We start from the raw sequence: 19,026 nt of genomic DNA, 5'->3' as shown, positions 1-19,026 counted from the left end.
ATGAACTCAAAACACACCTTCACATAGGCACACACTTAACTTCCATGCCAGGGCGCAAATTGTGACCGCCACAGGATGGGGAAATTTTTGTGAACCAACCAAACGACCAATCGAGTGAGTTACTGAGTTGCTGCTCGTAGCAAAAAATGCATAATAAGATAGTACATGTTCAGTAAATGATGTCTGAAATGGTGTTTATGGCCAAGCTGCTTTCAAAGATACTCTCTTATGCAAACTTACTTTATATTAACATGACCAAACATCAACAAAGTTTGCACTGGTATGAAAAACATTAGCCACATACGTAACACAAACACTCACCATGAAGAACAATGTTCACAATGCCTGTGTCCACTGGTATTTTAACAAAAATGCACAATCTAATAGTGCAATACATATTCATTGAGGGGATACTGAGCCCTGGGAGCATAAAGCCCATTTAAAAGTACAATCAATGCAGCTATTACACTGAAGGTTAATTTCACTTTACATCATCACTGTGTGTACATTCTGTTGATGGCTTATGTGTGTGTGTGTGTTTGTGGACTGAAGAGTAGAGAGATCACAGCAAACAGTTTTTTCCTTCTTCTTGTGAGGCGTTTCTTGTCACTTAGTGCATTTCTGCTGTGTAGGGCAATAGGGCAGTTTGTTTTCTGAATGTGTCTACTAAGAATGTGTTTCCGTTGATAAACACCGTGAGAAGATGGAGGCTTGCGATAAAAAAGGTTTTCCTATTAGCTGGCAGCAGAATGGAGAGCCCTCAGGCCCTCGTCCCACCAGGCCAGCGTGCAGCCCAGATAGTCCGACTATTCATTATCAGGATGTGCGGCGTGCACATCAAACCCACCTCTGCCTCTGTGGTGTCATAAGCAGTGCTTACCAGAGATTGATGTTTTGTTAGCTAACTGGATACCTGCATTAAAAGAGAGGCCCAGACTCGGGCAGACACGGAAGCTTGCAATTGTCCAGAGGTTGCTAGGCAACCCATTAGTGTCCTTTCAAGCATGTTTAAAAGTCCTTGAAAAACAGCCTTGATTTGTGGAGAAAGCCTCGGAAGGGAAGGAAGCAGGCTTTTTCTTCACCATGAGACCACAGATTCCCGTAGCTCTGATAATAGCAATTCTGCGAGTCAAGCTCTTTTTTACTCAAGCTCTTCACCTTATCTTCCTTGACAGCAATGGAGACGGCTGATCACTGACTGATAAAAGACCACACAGTTTTGAAATGAGCATATACATTGTAGCTCATGTGACCATGTTCAGTTTTACTGAAATTGTTTGAATACCTAGAATTAATAATACTTAATAGAACACGTGTTTGATTATTCCACTGTATTCTTAGTTACTTCAGCAAGCCTTTCCATTTTAAAAATATGCTATTTTAATGACAGCTTCACTCACAAAATAACATAAGAGCCGCTGAACAGACTCCAGAGTATTTTATCAACCTCACTGGAGGCTGTGAATTACGAGGAATGCATGAACGTCTTGCTGCCATCAGAAGTCTTGTCATCAGCACCCAAGGACAAGTGTTGGATTTCAAAGTACTGCACTGAAGAAACTGAATATCAACCCTCAAAAATACAATATCATGTTTGTTCTGGTGCAGCAATACATAGCTTGTTTTACCACTGTGCAGATACCGGCAGGAATCAGTGCAAAGGAGAGGGGGCAGTTCACCTACCTTTGATATTTATATCCTTTATTTAGTCGGTGCAGCAGGAAAGTGGTGAGGGAGACACAGGAGAGAAAACTCTTATGAGATTCGATCATAGACTGCATGGTTTCAGAGGCTCAGCCATGATTTCTTCTGGGCACGGCTTCAATACTTTATTCATCGTGCCAGTATTTACTCTAAGCGACAGCATGGAATTATTGAATTTGTCCCCTGGAGTTATTTCCAGCCATCTTGTCGAGTCATCTTTCCAGTCACCAATCCTTAACGGGCGGTGCTCAATAATTGCCTGGCTGCCATTGTAAATAAGAATTTGTTCTTAATGACTTTCCTGGTTAAATGAAGATGAAATAAATAACGAAAAATAAAAAAAACACCATGTTACCATTGCATTGTAGACACTCCATGCTCTGATGTGTGCCACGCCTGTGTTTATTTAGTTTGATTGTTGTACATTTACTTACACCCAAGCCAAAGTGGGTGTCATACCTGTTGCAATTAAAATGAAAACATCTATTTTCTGACAAATTGTCCGCTGAAGACACAGTGGGCGTTGGTGTGATTCATTAAGACCTTATCACCTTCACTCCCCGCACGCCCTGAATTTGTGAGCGTGTGTGTTTCTCTATATGGAGCACCGGATTATTGGCCTAATCAGATTTTTAGATTGATCTGCCAGATGCAGAGCGACGCTCTGTGGAGAAGATAATCACCGTGGCTGTGTGGCTGTACGTACACGTGTGAATATGTCCAAAACACTGTACTGTGGCAGCCCCGTCTCCATTACATTCCCTCTGTCCTGTTCATCTTCTGATAACAGTAAATCATATCCCCCCCTCAGCCATGTATATTGCTTTTTAGTGTGGTTTGGAAAGGAGTTTCATGAGCATACAGGGCCCCATAGATGAAAAGCTTGTCGGTGCCTGGGATATTAATGAAATTGGGGATGGCTCCACACGGCCTCCATCTTGAGGTTAGGATATTGAAAATCATTTATCACACGCCCATGGGTTAACCGCTATTGCCCTAGGCAGCACCCAACGCCTGCAATAAATTGATTAGTGTGTATGAATCTGTGTGAATAGGAAAAAAGGAATCTTATGCATGGCTTTTCTTATGGGCTTCTTAAACAGATATTTTTTTTACATAAACGTTCAACCTTTTATGTTAATGTTTCCATGTGTCATGTGCCTCCTGCAGCCCTGCTGACGTGTCGTCCTGATGAGTTCCAGTGTGGCGACGGCTCGTGTATCCACGGCACCAAGCAGTGCAACAAGGTCCATGACTGTCCCGACCACAGCGATGAGGCCGGCTGTGTCAATGGTGAGTTCATCTGTCATGTCCGTCTGCACAGTTTGTTTCCCTGAGTGCTTATGTCTCTCTCTCTCTTTCTTTTTTTTAATCTGTCCCTTTCCCTATTTTTTATTGTCTGTTCACCAGTGTTTTTATCCGGTTCTGTATCTCCCTGCCCATTTATTAGAGCCCAAATGAAACGCCAGCACGTTGATATTGGCTGATATTGGTTCATCACAGATATATCTATACTGGCATTTATGTTGGTCAATATGCAAAAAAGGCACCACATATTGCACATATTGCAGTAAAAGCAGACAGATAATTTTGAAACAGTTTTATTAAAAGAAGACTTTTATTAGAAAAATACTGGGTGCTGCGATAGCAATAAAATAGCAATAAAATCCTTTATTGCTACTATGTGCTGTGCAGCACATAGTATTTTTCTCCTTTAGTGTTATTAAATAGGTTGGCCAGCAGACTCCATTGTTTACAATAGTTGGTATAGCAATGAGTTGGCAGAGTAATGTATCAAAACTGACCAGATGGTAGCTCAGATTGTATCAACAAGTTCGCAAATTTACTGTTCAACTGTAAAATATCAAGACTCCAGCAAAGGCTGAGGATTCCTTACTACAAATTTGTGCTTTTTTGTATACATTTCTATATATATACACACACTATATATAGCAGGATCTACTGTCTACATAGGGTTTGTTATTGCCAAGGATCTCACAGTGCAGAACATTCAGAATCACAATATGTGGATCACAATACATTGCAATACTCTGCAGAATTGACTGAAAATGTATGGATGGAGCTCAAAATAGAACTTACTGCATAACAACTAGGTGGACTGATAAAATATACTAGAAATTATCAGCATAAATGAATATAAACATTCAAAACAAGGTGATTCTCATTTTAACTGAGTGAAATAAAATTTAGCACAATGTGCTCACTTAACCGAGTGCAATAAAATACTGTGATCACATGAAAATGAAGTGCATAAATGACGCATATTGATTGAAGTATTATGAAAAATATCATGACACTCTGTTGAACTGATTATTGTGCGAAGTTCTACTGTGCAGCACAGCTGATATCGCCTGCCCCTGTAGCTGCTGGAGTTGAAGAAACCCATTTGAAATAAGTCAAATAGCAGGCAGTTGAATCAGTGAGTGAGGAGTTTGCTAAGTGACCCGGCAGCGACCAGTCACACTACTGGGTTACAGTGGTGCTCTGACCCATGTAATATGATTGACCTCGGCTTTCCAGCAACAAGGCTGTGCAGTGAATTTTGAGAGGCAAGTGTTGCTAATATCACAAGATACAGACACCTGTTTGTATGCCTGTTTGCTCCCATTAACCTCCTCCAGCAGTTCTCCACTTGTGATGTTAGAAGTGGCCTGACACCACAACAAGAAAATCAATAGATGACAAAAAACCACAGCATCCTTAAAATTTAATTGCATGGGATTGTCGTAGCATAGATCTTTGTGAAATGAATTGCTGTAATGACTGTTGGTTGTATGGTTTATAGATCCATGCTGCTTTTTGTGGGCCAGTTTCATTATTTTTCTCGCTTGCACTTCTAATGTATAATTTACCAGTGCACTGGAAATTATTTTGTGGGAAATTGAGCTGAAGAACTGCAAAACTGGATGGAGGTTAAGTGCAGCATAATCACATCGGGCTTTTTATGTAATGTGATATGAATATGAGAATGGCCAGTATTTTTTTGGCGGCACTTTTCATGTCAGCGTTCAGTAATTTGGTGCACTGTGAAGTTTGTGAACCAGTTACTGATATTCAACTTGACGTTACACGCTTTTTGAGGTACGAGTATGAAGTTAGCGAGAGTCTGTGCACATAACTATATCTATATTAGATTGATCGGTCCTCTGCTTCCCACTGCAGCCACCAAATGCGAGGGGCCCTTGAAGTTTCTGTGCAAGAATGGAGAGTGCATCGACAGTGCCAAGGTGTGTGACTCTGTCAAGGACTGCAAGGACCGCTCAGACGAGCCCAAGAAAGAGTGTGGTGAGACGGTCCTTCTTGCACACACACACACACACACACACACACACATGCACACACACACACGCACATGTACATGTGGGTCATGATTTTCACCAAGACTCTATCTGTCTTGAGAGATCCTTGACAGATTCTCTCATCCATGACAGCCCAAGCCTTTTTCGCTCATTTCCAGAAAGCTGTTTTGAACCATATAGCTCACTCTGACTCAAATAAAGTTTATTGATTGCATTTTTCTCTGGCCTGCTTAATAGGTAAAAGCTTTTTCTCTCTTCTCCCAGGGCTTTGAAATGAGAGAAAACCTGTCTTGTTCAGCCTGTGATATTACAGCATCATTTGTTATTGTGTGTCGGTGAAGCTTTTGTCCCCGGCCCTATGCAGGGAGAGAGGATGTACACATCTATTGTCAACGGATTCAGAACACTTAATGTAGCAACGTAATCATGTTCGCCATAACATAATGTGACTCCCTCCCTCCTGTTACCGAGTATTTCAAAGGCTTCAGAGGCACAGTCGAATTAGAGGCAGCCTCCGTTGAACAGAACAAGACCCCGCATGTCCTAATTATCATCAAAAGGTGGAAGAAGACATCTTTTGGTCCATGATCTCCCTCTGTTTTCTCCATCTGTCTTTCTTTCCCCCTGTACCTTCATATCTTAATCTCTTAGCCTTTTACTGACCCTGAGTGGATATGAGAGATCTCTGAGTGAAGAGACAAGAGGCATTTTTCCTCTCGCTGTTATGGAGCTCGATCTGGAGCTGTGAAATCAGAGACAGAGACAGAAGAGCGAGTGTGTGCTGCCTCTGCTCTCTTAGTAGGGGTCCTAAAGCACATCAATAGCACATACATACATACATGCACACAAATACACAATCTATGGCTGTGGAAAAAAGGATTTTCCCATTAATCACGACATTCTTTTTTTTTTTTAAGATTATTTTTTGAGCATTTCTGCCTTTCATTATACAGGCACAGTGGAGAGGAACAGGAAAGAATGGGCCTAGAGAGGTAGCAAAGGTTCTGGGCCAGATTCAAACCCAGGTTGCTGTAGCTTAGCTTTAGTATTAGGTGGTGTGCACTCTACACAGTGAGCCACTGCAGTGCCCTGTTGGTGATATTCATTTGAATGATCCATTATTGATTCTTAAAATACTGTGATGGAACTTTTACCATATGCATTTTCTCAGTGGGTGTGTAAAGATTTTGTGTTAAATCTTATTATGAGCCGGTGGAAACTCCAACTGACCAAATTCCATGTTTTGCGTGAACAACTGAACAGAGGTGGGGGCTCCCACCCTGGTGTCAGCGCCGTCAAGCCTAAAGCCCGATATGATGCATTTTGGATTCAAAACCCCCCTGTGGCTCATGTGGTAGAGGGAGTACCGTGCACGATTAAGGCTGGTTCTTGTCGCTGCAGGTCATCCCCTCCCTCTCTCTCTCTGTCCTGTCTCTCTCTTCTGTTCAATAAAGCAGAAATGCCACAAAAAAATTGGAACCTGTATTGATGACTGTAACAGAGGGTTCAGGATCGCCCTCGGAGTTTGCACCAGTCCACATCTGTCGCTTCTTTTAAGTCACAACTAACCTTCCTTTCCTGGCGCTTCTCAGTGTGTACATTATGACCATATTCCTTTATTTATATATATGTATTTTATTGTTGTTATTTTGTAAGTATTATTATTGTTATTTTTTTTCCCTACTATTTTCTGTTGTTGTGTATTGACTGTCTTATTAAGATTTGTTGTGTCCTTTGGTGACTCCGTTGAAAAGTGCTGATAAATACAATTTATTATTATGTTAAATTTATTATAAATGCTGCTGGCAAAGCAGAGGTTATGCTCCCACAAATTTAACCTTTGTTTAAGGATTCCTGTCTCTCATCTTGTCTGTCAGACTGTATCATAGCCTATTGGTTTATGAGAAGAAAATATGTTCTTTAGTGTGAGATCATTATCTCGTGAACAAGCTCCAGTTGGGCTTTGGGTTACAAGAAAGATGTTTTTTTTTTTTTTTCAGAGACAAGTTGGGTTTGGACACAACTTTTTTGGGCAAGAGTTGGGTGGTGCTTGAAAATTTAAGATAAGGAAGTTACTGAAAAGCGCTGAACTAAGTCGGGACATTGTGCATTGGAATCATATCAGGAAATCAGTGCCAGTACTGAGCCCTAACACAATTACATATTTTCACTGGCAACATACACACTTAAACCCCCAGTGGCAAGACGGAGGAAGGAGAGGCAGATGGCAAAGCAGACTGACCTCGGCTGGGGAAGGAAATTACGAGCCTGAAACAGAAATTCCAAGAGGAAATTCTCCTCTGTCTACCTCCTCTTCATCCTCTCCCTCCCTCTGCCTCTTGCTCTCATCTTTCCCTCCCTTTCTCCTTCAACTCATGTCTTGTTTTCAGCCCATTAAAAGCGTATCCACAGACACCTAGCTCATTGCTCTGCTCACTCAACCCTTTACTCGCAAGATGTTCCCTGAGCTGAGCAAGCACCACACCGTCCCAAAAACAAATACATACCCAGACAATGATCCACCCAAACAGAGATGCACGTCAAAAGCACGCACTTGTACACTTGTGCATGCAGGCACGCACACGTACGCCCGCACACCAAAACACACTAATAGAGATTCAATGGGATTGCATTTACCGCATCAGCCTTACGTCAGGGAAAATAAAGGCAAAGTATTTCTTGCAGCACTCAAGCGAGTGTTTTTATGGCTTTCCCATCTAATTAGGAACGAAAGGCATATTACCCCAGTATTGACTTGAGCGTCATATCACTGCACCGCACACCATTCCTTTCTTAACACTGTGCCATTGCATTCAACTCTGAGGAGAATGGGTGAAAATAGGTGGTGCATTAGCGAGCGAAAGTGGTGAAAGGGATGGAGAGCATAGAGGGAAACGTTGTGTTTGTCTGCCCATGGGAGTGAAGAAGTGACCTCTAAATCACGCTTATCCTTGGAAGCTGTCTAGGAAGCTGTCAGGGTTTTCACACAAGGCCTCTCCTGGATGTGTTTGTCACCTAGCCAGCCACTTTGAAAAAACGGGAATGCGGCCTCAAATGAAACTATTCTTTCTTCTAATTCCTCCGCTGTTAATTCTGAACTGACAAGAGGGGGATATATGAAGCTGGTGTGAGTGGCAGATTGCTGTCACCCATCCAGCTGAATTAGCCAGGGGATTTTAATGCTGCTGCAGTGCTCAAAGTCTGCTGGCACTTGCTCAAAGTAGAGGTTAATATGTTCCCACAAAATTAACCTTCCTCTAATCAATCCTTGGGGTATCACCATCTCTCTCTTGGTATTCTTGGTTATAATTAAAAAAAATGAGCAAGTGTCCAATAAAAGCTAGATCTCACCCTGAGCATAGCTGGAAGCTGCATGGACGGGATCACTTGGGCTAGGTCTGAACTAAATGTAACATCATTTACTGAGATAAACATGCACAAACAACAAGGGCCAGATTTTGAAAAACTGAGAAAATGTGAAAATCGAGATGACGGTGAAGGCTGTTTTTAAATATGCAGTTTGTAAGTTTGTCAGATTCGAAATCAGAATGAGGAAGATCAGCTGACTAGAATCAAGGAAATGACTCAAGAAATAAAGGATTTTGGAAACAAGTTGATTTGCACTCACAACAAGTGGTATTACCTCATTCTACTGGCAGATATTTTTCACCTGTTTTAAGAGAAATGAGATTTTTTAATGTTGAATATGAGGCTGAGTGACTTTGTAAGATGGATATATATATATATATATATATATATATATATATATATATATATATATATATATATATATATATATATATATATATTTGCACTGTTGGAACCAGTGACTGGCTTGCTGCTGCTCTTTGTTTCAGACCCACTGCTCTTACAATAGTCACGCTCCAGTGACTGATGTATTTGCTGCAGTATAAAGGTTATTGGCTATTGACAAATGCCTTGTGGTAGATGGAGTAGGATACTGTTGACAGAATAAAATGTCCATTCTCTCATTGTGAAGAGTGTGGTTTTCTTTCAGTTTAGAACCTATTTTCTCTTTATCACTCCTTTCCAGTTGCCAGTTGTTCATTGTGCAGTGATGCCTGGTGTTTGTTTTGAAAGAGGTGTCTGTATGCCATTGAATGAACTGTTTGAGAGGAGGGTTTTTTCTCATGTGATCTCAGAGCTCATTCAGTTGGCTTACCTAGTGTTATTCATTAGACGAGCTTTGGTTCTCTGACTCAATATACTAATTCATTTTATTCATACTAGTGGTGCAGTGATAGTGCATGACCACCATAACAAAAGGCAGTTTATGTATGTGATGTGAAGTATCTGCAGTTGCCATTCATTCTCAGCTCTTGTGCACAGATATGGAAAGGGAAATGAAAAATCGCCCTAAAATTTTGGCCATTGGCTTTTGATTTTATTTGCTTTCACCAGGTAAAGCTTAAACCTCAAATCTGTCTGTCACTGCTGTTTTTATTGTGTGGCAACCTTGCGCCAGTCGGCTTGACCTAGTTTCACATCAGGGAAACCAGAGTGGTTGTTTTTACATCTTTTCTTTTTCAGCGTTTTTTCATTTTCAGAATACATTAATGCATAAACGGCACAGACTTAAGCAGTGTGCCTGTTTAATTTCCTGGTTGCTGTCCTCACTCCTGGGAGAGCTCCTTGTGGGAAATCCCAAGATCCCAGTTCACAGCATTAATCCCAAATACAAAGACACTGAACACCCCTGCATGTGGACCTGATTCCCTGTTCAAAGGCTTACTGACTGTGCTGTTGTGCATCTTTGTCAGATTCTTTTTGAAAACATCTGTTCAAGATTTACAAAAGCTGAGTAGTTCAGAGAAATAGAGCAGAGATAAAATGAAGATTATACAGGCTGCAGCCATCATTCTCAACCTGACCAGTGTGCTGGTCATGTTTATACAATTTTTAATAATGCTGACCAGTCGGCTTGGGCCATTTTCCATTAATATTGACAGGCTTAATATCTGCATCCACCAATTTGTATCGGTGGATGCAATTCCTACACAGACCGTATTAAAAGGATAACTATGTTATTTTTGCAGTCTTTGCACTACATTGCCGCTTTGATTTAATATAGATTTTTGTTTCATACTTACTGTTTCATTTAACTTATATTTGATTAAAAAAATGTTAAATTATTGGCACTGCAGCTAGGGGCAAGTTGCCTCTATTACAGTTGAACAGATGCATGGAGTAGAGAAATGGCATGCACAGGTAACTTTGATTATATGCGCTGCAATTTTGATCAATATGCATAGATTGTACACGAAACCTTTAATTTAGGAGACTTTTAGAGAATTTGAAAAAAAAAATACAGCCTCCATTGTGGCTGCTAGAAAGCCCGACCACCTCTCTGATTGGCTGCATCTGATTGTGGATCCCTCTCCTCTCTTCTCTCTCCCAGGGCTGAATGAGTGCATGATCAACAACGGCGGCTGCTCCCATGTTTGCATGGACCGACCAATCGGCTTCGAGTGCCAGTGCCCCACTGGCTACCAGCTACTGGACAAGAAGACATGTGGCGGTGAATAATAAAAAATAGATAGACCACTGCCCTACCCCAGCCTTTTTAACTCTAACACTTCCTCCTCACACCCAGACTGGAAAGCTGGTATTTTGCTGGAAGGAAGCAGAGAAGTCTATGGGGACTCACCCTGTTATGTTGTGATTTTTTTTTTTCTTCCAGTGACACTTTAGTGACAGCGTTGCCATGGCTGTTGCCAGTTACAGCCCTAAATATCCATATTTACTCACCCATTAAACTGCAACCATAATTCTACTGAAAATCATTATTCCCTTTGCATTTTCAGCATTTAGCTGATGCTCTTATCTGAAGTGACTTATGACAGTGAATTAGTCACTGTCTTTATCTGCTCCTCTTGCGGCTGATTGATAACCCCTCTCCCCTCTCCTCCCTGCAGACATTGATGAGTGTGAGAATCCTGATGCATGTAGCCAGATCTGCATCAACTACAAGGGAGACTTTAAGTGTGAGTGCTATGAAGGCTACGAGATGGACCCTGTCACCAAGACCTGCAAGGCGGAGGGTGAGTCACAATGAGTCAAAATATAATATGCCATAGGTGATAAGGTTTAAGTGAAGGGTCCTTAATTAGGCTGAAAACGAAGGAATGAACATCAGCAGAATCTTGATCAGGAGCCCAAATGACTGTAGAGAATTTGGTAGTTTTGAAAGGTTCATGTGTAACGCCTGGAAAATTTTTAATTTTGTATGATTATTCTCACTAGTCCAACATGCTCCTGCAAAGGAAGATATGCTGAATAAAATATTCCTTGTTACTGGTGACCTACAAAACATGATGCACTTTGTTAACATAATGCCTACAATAGCCTGCAAAAATCAGTTTGGGTTGTAAGCAAAAATTCACCCCAAGCAAAAGTTTGAAAACTGGTGTTGCAGATAACAAGACATTTTCTCAGATGTTTTTGCCGCCTGATTAGTGCAATGCTTTATTCTCACAGCTTTTGTGCTACAGTGTCAAAACCCGCTCATTTCATAATCACAAACATCCTCCCCTCGTTAGTGTTCTCGGCATTACATTGCATTTGTTTGTGTGCTTAACATAATTACATAATTACAACAACTGGGAAGCGTCACCATGGCAACCGCCTAGCTTCTCCTGGGCCGAGAGTGTCCTGCAATGTCCCGTCCCATTACAACGTTTTATGATTGATAGGTTGATGTGTTCAGCCATCCTGAACACTTATAATTAGGCAGCAACTCTTCAGGGGTACCTGGCTCAGTCACCGCTGAAACTAATTACGTCAAATTGAATCTGGCCGTCTGTTAGGCTTGTTGACAACAGTCGGAGTAGTGGAGAACAAAGTGAACTGCTCAGAGGCCAATTAATTTTCCTTGCCCTTCAACTAAGGCCGGAAGCTATTAGCAAGAGGATTACGGGAAGAGGCCGTTTTTTTATGTTTACACTTCATTTCTCCCAAACATGTTAATTTCTTAATTGTCAGGAAAGAGTGAGTCAAACTTAATGTGCTGATTTGGTCCCTGTGGCTGTCCACTACTGCCATTTCATTTCCCTCAATTAAACTGAGCTAATATCAAGCAGCAAGCCTGCGCCTGTGCGCGTGCCTGTGTGGGTTGTGTTTATGCCCCAGCCTCCACATCAGATGATGTGTGTTTCTGCGCGTGAGTGTAGCCACAGTGTGTGTCCCGCTCGAAGTTTATTGTGGCCAAAAGAGAACTGTGTCTGGCTGTGTCAAAAAAGCAGCAGAAGCAGACTCTTGCCGAACGCATCAGACAGAGTGGTTGGTGTTGAGGCGATGAAAAGCGCCACCGCTGCCGTGACAGCCCATAAAACCAGCAGGGCACCATTTTTTCCTTTAGAGGGGGTTGGAAATGTTGTCATTCTAATGGCCAGGTTTTTTTTTATTTTTTATTTATTTTTTTTTAGAACGCTTAGTCCTGGAAAGCGCTGTCACTGTTCAGACGATGGGCTGGGAGGAGAGGAGAGGGCAGAACACAGAGAGAGAGTGTGTTTGAGAGTATACAATGAGGCTATGAATGAGACTGTCAAATAGGAATCCAAGGCAAGCAAGCCATTAATGAGACATTTTCATATCTGCCTCTGGAGATAACTTGCTGCTGCTGCTGCCCTATTACCATTCTACTGCGCAAGAGAAAGATGGGCTCAATATAGACGTTACAAGATAAAGGTGGGGTTGGAGTTGCAAGCCAGGGTTGTGAAACACTCCCTGCAGGCTCACACTTTCACTGTGTCTGTCACCCACTTAGCTTCACTCAGTGTGAAATTGACGCGTGTAAGGCTTAATATCGTTCTGATGGATTGCGTAGGTTGAAATTTGCGGCAATTGCACAGTGGTATTGAGGGAATTGAGCCAATTTCACCGATCCTTATTGTTCTGTGTTTGTTGGCGAGCAGTAGGGCAAGGAACCACATGGAAAGGAGTCAATGACCTGGCTGGTTTAACTTTGTTCAAGGTTGTTTATCTTCCCTCAGTGGAAATTACTGCACAGCGAGTCTTTTTCTCTATGATTGCGTCTGTGTTTGTGTGTGTGTGTGTGTGCGTGTGTGTGTATGTATGTGCACTCACTTCTGTATATTTAGCCCTCCTGCCTGTGTGTGCTGACAGCTTGTTGTTAAAAGAAAGACAGGTTAGCGCTGAGGTGCTTCTGATCTATATTTACAAGAAGGAGATAATAAGGAGCATACTGCTTAATGATGCACACAGACACACTGATCAATAGAGCAACTATTCAGCAGTTTTTTTAAATGAAGGATTATTGTCGTGGCACCCTTGTTGTGGGGGAAATTGAGCTGCATCTGGCAAGGTTTCTGGTGTTATTTATCTGTGCTGAGAAATATCATTCAGAGTATCAACTGCGATGTGATACATTTTGCAGCAGCACATTAAGCTGCAGTGCTTTTTGACACGGCGGTGAAGCCTCAAGTCTTATTACTGTGGATGAATGTCTCCATCAGTCCCTGACTTGCAGCGTTGTTTCTTAACGGTGTCAACGCCTTTTGAATCCAGCACACAAACAGTTTCATAAATCTTTCTGAAATACCAATCCCTGAGGCTTATCAGTGTCGCCTTCTCTTACATCTTGTCTTTCAGGCAAAATATGCTGCATGTTATAAGAAATTGGACTGACACTGATTCACTGATCGCCTTAAAACACTGACACAATTGTAGAGGCAGGCATTATTTCCTGTCAGACTCCAGCAGAATTCAGGGCGTTCACTGTGAGAGTTTCTTTTGAAAAGTTGTTTCTGCAGGCTTAAAGATAGAACCACGTTAATATAAAAAACCTTTGATTAAAGTTGTTCTGTCTTCAAATAGAATGTAGAACAGTATTCAAAATGAAAGTTTTCCATGCGCTCTGAATCCTATTTGCTCTGTGTGTGTAACTTACAGGCAAGAGCCCTTACCTTCTGTTCACCAACCGGCATGAGATCCGTCGTCTCGACCTGGTGAAACGGGACTACAGCCAGGTGGTGTCCACCCAGAAGAACGCTGTTGCCCTGGACCTGGACGTGGCCAACAACCGTGTTTTCTGGTGTGATCGCTTCCACCGGAAAATCTACAGGTACACCAGGAGCAGAAACCTGAGTTTAGACAGTGTTTGCAATAGAAATTGAAGCCTAGATTAGAGTCCTGAACTTAAATTAGAAACCTGGCCTTAGATTAGAAACCTCATCTTAGATTAGTGAGTGGTAGACTAGAAACCTGAGTTTGCTAATAGTGGCCTGAGCCAAAAATAGAGGCATAAGTAAAATATTGTATGAGACTGCTGTCTACCATTCATATATACATTAAAGGACTGAGCAATGAAGAGTTTTAGTTTTATGTTGCATTTCTGAGAGATCATAAATTAAAAATTTAAAAATGCAGCTGGAGATGCAGCTGCATGTGGAATGTTGGACTTTCTCAGCCCAGATGTTTCCAGCATGCACACTCCACTGTAGTTGCTTCTTATTGTGGAAAATACATCTGTGGGCTTTGACTAAAACTAAACTAACATGTTTTTGTTGCATATTAAGCATGTGAAGTTGCACTTAGAGTTGCTTAAGTTTATGATAAGTAATTAACTAGAACAAGTTGCCATATGTCATTGACTTAATATTAGCTCTTGCATGGGGAACAGATCGAAAATGAAATGCTGCAGCTGTCCCTGTTTCTGTCTTTACTTGATGCAAACTGGAACACACTGGTCCAGTTTGCACTTATGATGAACCAGCTGGGAATTCCAAAACCTCTGATATTAAATAGAACGCAACACACGACCTCATTGATAATACTGACTTCGTATTGGTCAAATACTATAACATCACGTTGTGTAGTAGTACGATGTCATTGTATATAATACACATGGTTCAGTGAGGATGTGTGTTTTGAAGTTGTTTTTTATTTTAGTGAATGCATAAGTGGTGCTGAGGAATGTATTATCATATTACATCAATTATCCCTTTCCTATTGTTACTCAACTACCTTTTCTCCCAGGAGAGTTTGGTCTAATTGGAGCACTGTGCTCTTTTTATAAAGTGGATGTTGAAAAAAAGGTCTCTTGAGAGACTAAAATTGAAATTCCCTGTTCAGGAGGACACCTGCCTGCCCCTCACCTCACACCTCTGCCGGGGCCAAACCATTAGTGAGCAGGGCAGGCCCTGGGTGAAGCCTTGTCTTTTCTGATAAGTGGCCCACCTTAGCGAAACACTAACCGCTGGATGAACCTATTTAGTGGATTGCCCAAGGCTACAGCTCACAAACCAGCCTCATCCTCCACTGCTATTGCTTTTCCATTACAATCCACAACAGCTATAATGAATACATCATGCATTCAGTCACCTAGCACTATGGATGTTCAGCTGTCAGCATTTTGTGTGTATGATGGGTTTGTTTGATTTATGCACACGCTTGTATGCGGTTTTGGTTTGTCCTGTTTGCATTAATTGCATTTATGTTTATTGCACAGCTTTGTTGAGTGCTCAATTCTGATTAGCTAATGAAGGCATTCTGAAGTCTGACCACTGACATTGAAACAGGTTAGCCCACATTCAAGAAGCCCGCTCGATTTAGTTTAGTTAGAATTTTATTGAGAAAAAAAAAGAGAGAGCAGAGAGCATGTAACTTTTGCTGGCTAGAGGATAAATGGGAATCTCGCTGGATTTGCTTATGCTGATACGGTTGCTGGCGTGTTTCTATATTCACAGTCCCACTGAACTATTTCTTTGGCAGAGGTGTATAAATTACTATAGCTCGTAAATAAAGAGATTTAAATCAATATCTTGCTTCAGATAGACAGTGATTAATGTCTTTGGTAAGCAGTCGTGTAGTAAGTGTGATAGTGCCATTATTGCAAAGTAAATCCCAAGACCCCACTGCTTTGCATCTATATTTTGCGATAATGATCGCCTCGCTGTACATTATTCCTTACATAATGACTTCCCTTGTCCCCACTTGAACCCTGCTCTCCTCTTTCCCACTTTCTCCTATAATCCCTCGCTCCCTCCGCTCTCCTTCCACCCACCCTCAACCCACTCCTTTCCCTGCAGTGCCTTCATCCACGAGGCCAGCGACCCGTCCCAGCAGGTGCCCCTGGTGGACTCGGCGCTTCAGTCTCCGGTGGGTCTGGCTCTGGATTGGCTGCAGCACAACCTGTACTGGACCGACTCTGGCGACAAGTCCATCTCTGTGGCCTCGGTGGACGGCACCAAGAGACGCGTCCTCATCAGCACCGAGCTCAGCGAGCCTAGAGCCATAGCGCTGGATCCCCACCACGGGTGAGGGAAATGGGATGTGCATAAATTTCCATGAACTCGATCTCATCCAGCTTTACAGGAGCTATATCAGAGGGAGTTTCATCAAAAAGCATCTGTTTGATTCATAATTTAGTGATTCAAATAAAATAATTAATTTAAACCCTTAATGTAATATCTTATTTTAATGGTCTGAACCCATGCCCCTTAATCTATGAAGAAAAAATATGCATGTTTTACCATTTTCAGTTACATATGTTTAGAGAGCAATTTAGTGGTAAATGAAAAGGTCAGAAATTGACTCTAAGCAATGATTTCAATTTCAGTATGTTTTCCCCTTAAGAGATCCTTTCCTCTTACAGGGTATATTTATCTGACATATTTTTTCATTTAATACATCATATATTATATTTACCAGTTCAATACTTCTTGCTATGCTGTAGACTCTGAATTTACATAATGTTTTGCATCAGATGAAAAAAAGGTAAATCTTCACAAATAATAAAATGTGCATACTGAGATTAGGTGGATTTATCCTCCACTAAATCCCTTTGTGTAGAAGCCTAGCAGTAGCACTAGTGGTGAGACTTATTTTTTTTCTGTTTCAATTTTTTTTTCTTGCCTGTAATCCAGAGGTGATGGTCAGTGACCCTATATCCAGGGTAGTTTAACCTTTTCAGCCCGAGATCTAAACTGAGTAAACTTCCTCAGGGCTGAGTTTAATGATAAATGTACTAGATGAAACAGATGAAACAAGCCTGTGACCCATTTTGCTTCCTGACTCATAGTTTTTAGAAACGCTGTCCTAGATGATCACTTCTAATCTGGGAAGCTTTATGAATTTGTGCCACTGTGTGCTTTTGCAGCTTTTGTATTCTGATGGTCTGATGGTCCATGCATAGATGAAAACCGAAATGAAAACAAAGAAGAGAAAAAAAAAAACACTAAAATAAATAGACATGCATACACTGTGGCATACATACATACTGAGGTTGGATTACAGCTGCTGGCATAGACAAACACACACACGCACGCACACACACACACACACACACACACACACACACACACACACACACACACACACACACACACACACACACACACACACACAGAATTCATTTCATCAGAGTTAATAAAGTAAAGTAATAAAGAACCTCAACATTTTCATAGAAAATAAACAGTTCCAGAGTGCGATTGTACACTGTTTTATTATGCTTATACTGTATATAATATAGATGATGCATCAGTGATTCAGCCTATAACTAATTCATGAAAGTTTTTACAGTCATTGCCTTGAACACATGATTTCTGTTGTGTTACTATGGATCTCACCTGAGCCAGATAACACCCACAAGCGCCGTGACTGGCCAGAAAATTTGCTGGCCTGTTGCCCATTTGGTAAAAGAGCCGTGATACGACAGCAGGGAAAGCCCTCACTCAACCATAACGTAACCTCAGCCGTGTTGCCAAGTGGCATAATAATCCATGTAGGTCTTTCCCAGGAAAAATCCTCTGGTGCACAGGAAGTGATGACGAAACAGATTAGAAACTGGGTAGCATGAGCAGCAAAAGGCAACACAAAGAAAACAGCATCAAAGAGAGAAACTCAAACTTCATCAACAGAAAATTCATGCTGATTGATTGACAAGTGATCCCTGTGATCCCTGTGATGCAAAAAGCACAAGTGTTTGCACCAAAATCTCACTAAAATAAAACAGAACTGAGGGACTAGAGGGTTTTTTCTGTAATAATTGAAAGTAATTCATCATTGTGCTGAAGAGTAACAGAATTTATTACAAGCAGTATCATGTACACTGTTATATTATTATATGTTTTATATATTATAACCATGGTGTATTCCTGTGCTTTCTTTGTCCCATCCAGCTTCATGTACTGGTCAGACTGGGGCACACAGGCCAAGATAGAGAAGGCTGGGATGAACGGAGTGGACCGTCAGGTGCTGGTGTCTGACAACATCGTATGGCCCAATGGCATCACTCTGGGTAAGGAGGGAGCAGCTTGAGCCCCTTTCCTTATACGGTACACCATATATTACATGGTACTATTGATATCTTCACCAGGGCTGAGCGATATGGTTGAAAAAAATCACATTGCGATTATCCTTACAAGTATTGTGATTGCAATATGATTCACAGTTTTGGTCAGAATCATTTTTCTTATACTATCAGATTATGTAACAAGGAAATCCTGGTGATTTGAGCCCAGAATCAGAGTATTCTCATGAGCATCTGGACTTTGAAGAGACATTGACTCAGAAGATAACCGTATTGTGATTCGGGGCTAAAATCACCAGGATTTCCTTGTTACTAAATCCCTTGGTGTGTAAGTGTAAGAGTGTAAGAAAAACTGATATAAGAGAAAGCATTTTTTCTCAGTTTTTTTCTTGTATATATGTGACTTCATAATCTCAGAATTTTTAGCTTTTTTTCTCATAAATTTATGACTTTAATTTTGAAAATCCTGAGTATTTTTTTTCTCTGAATATTACCCTCCCTCCCCCGGCTGCATAATATTTTCTCTCTGCAGTGACCTATGCCATCGTAAGATATTGCACTTGGCCATATTGCGATTTCAATAATATTTTGATTAACTGCTCAGCCCTAGTTTTCATACTTTTTTGAGAATTATAGTTGTGTGTAACTAAATGTGCGTCACACACAACACTGAAAAAGAGTAAGTGCACTCAATCTGGGCAGTGTGGATCA

General features: G+C 41.2%; 1 protein-coding gene across 1 annotated transcript in view; it reads left to right on the top strand.

Moving 5' to 3' along the window:
* Nucleotides 1-19,026, top strand: part of LOC115374843 (low-density lipoprotein receptor-related protein 8-like) — a 59,917-nt gene that overhangs the window by 29,116 nt on the left and 11,775 nt on the right. Inside the window, exons 5-11 of the mRNA XM_030073986.1 lie at nucleotides 2,875-2,997; nucleotides 4,888-5,010; nucleotides 10,444-10,563; nucleotides 10,961-11,086; nucleotides 13,956-14,127; nucleotides 16,094-16,321; nucleotides 18,185-18,303. Of these exons, the coding sequence (XP_029929846.1) occupies nucleotides 2,875-2,997; nucleotides 4,888-5,010; nucleotides 10,444-10,563; nucleotides 10,961-11,086; nucleotides 13,956-14,127; nucleotides 16,094-16,321; nucleotides 18,185-18,303 (1,011 nt within the window). The remainder of the gene's footprint in view (nucleotides 1-2,874; nucleotides 2,998-4,887; nucleotides 5,011-10,443; nucleotides 10,564-10,960; nucleotides 11,087-13,955; nucleotides 14,128-16,093; nucleotides 16,322-18,184; nucleotides 18,304-19,026) is intronic.

Source organism: Myripristis murdjan, chromosome 17 (genome assembly GCF_902150065.1).
Source record: "Myripristis murdjan chromosome 17, fMyrMur1.1, whole genome shotgun sequence".
NCBI classification, from domain to species: Eukaryota; Metazoa; Chordata; class Actinopteri; order Holocentriformes; family Holocentridae; genus Myripristis; species Myripristis murdjan.
The sequence above is the reverse complement of the archived record's forward strand: the minus strand, read 5'-3'. Positions and strand labels throughout refer to the sequence as shown.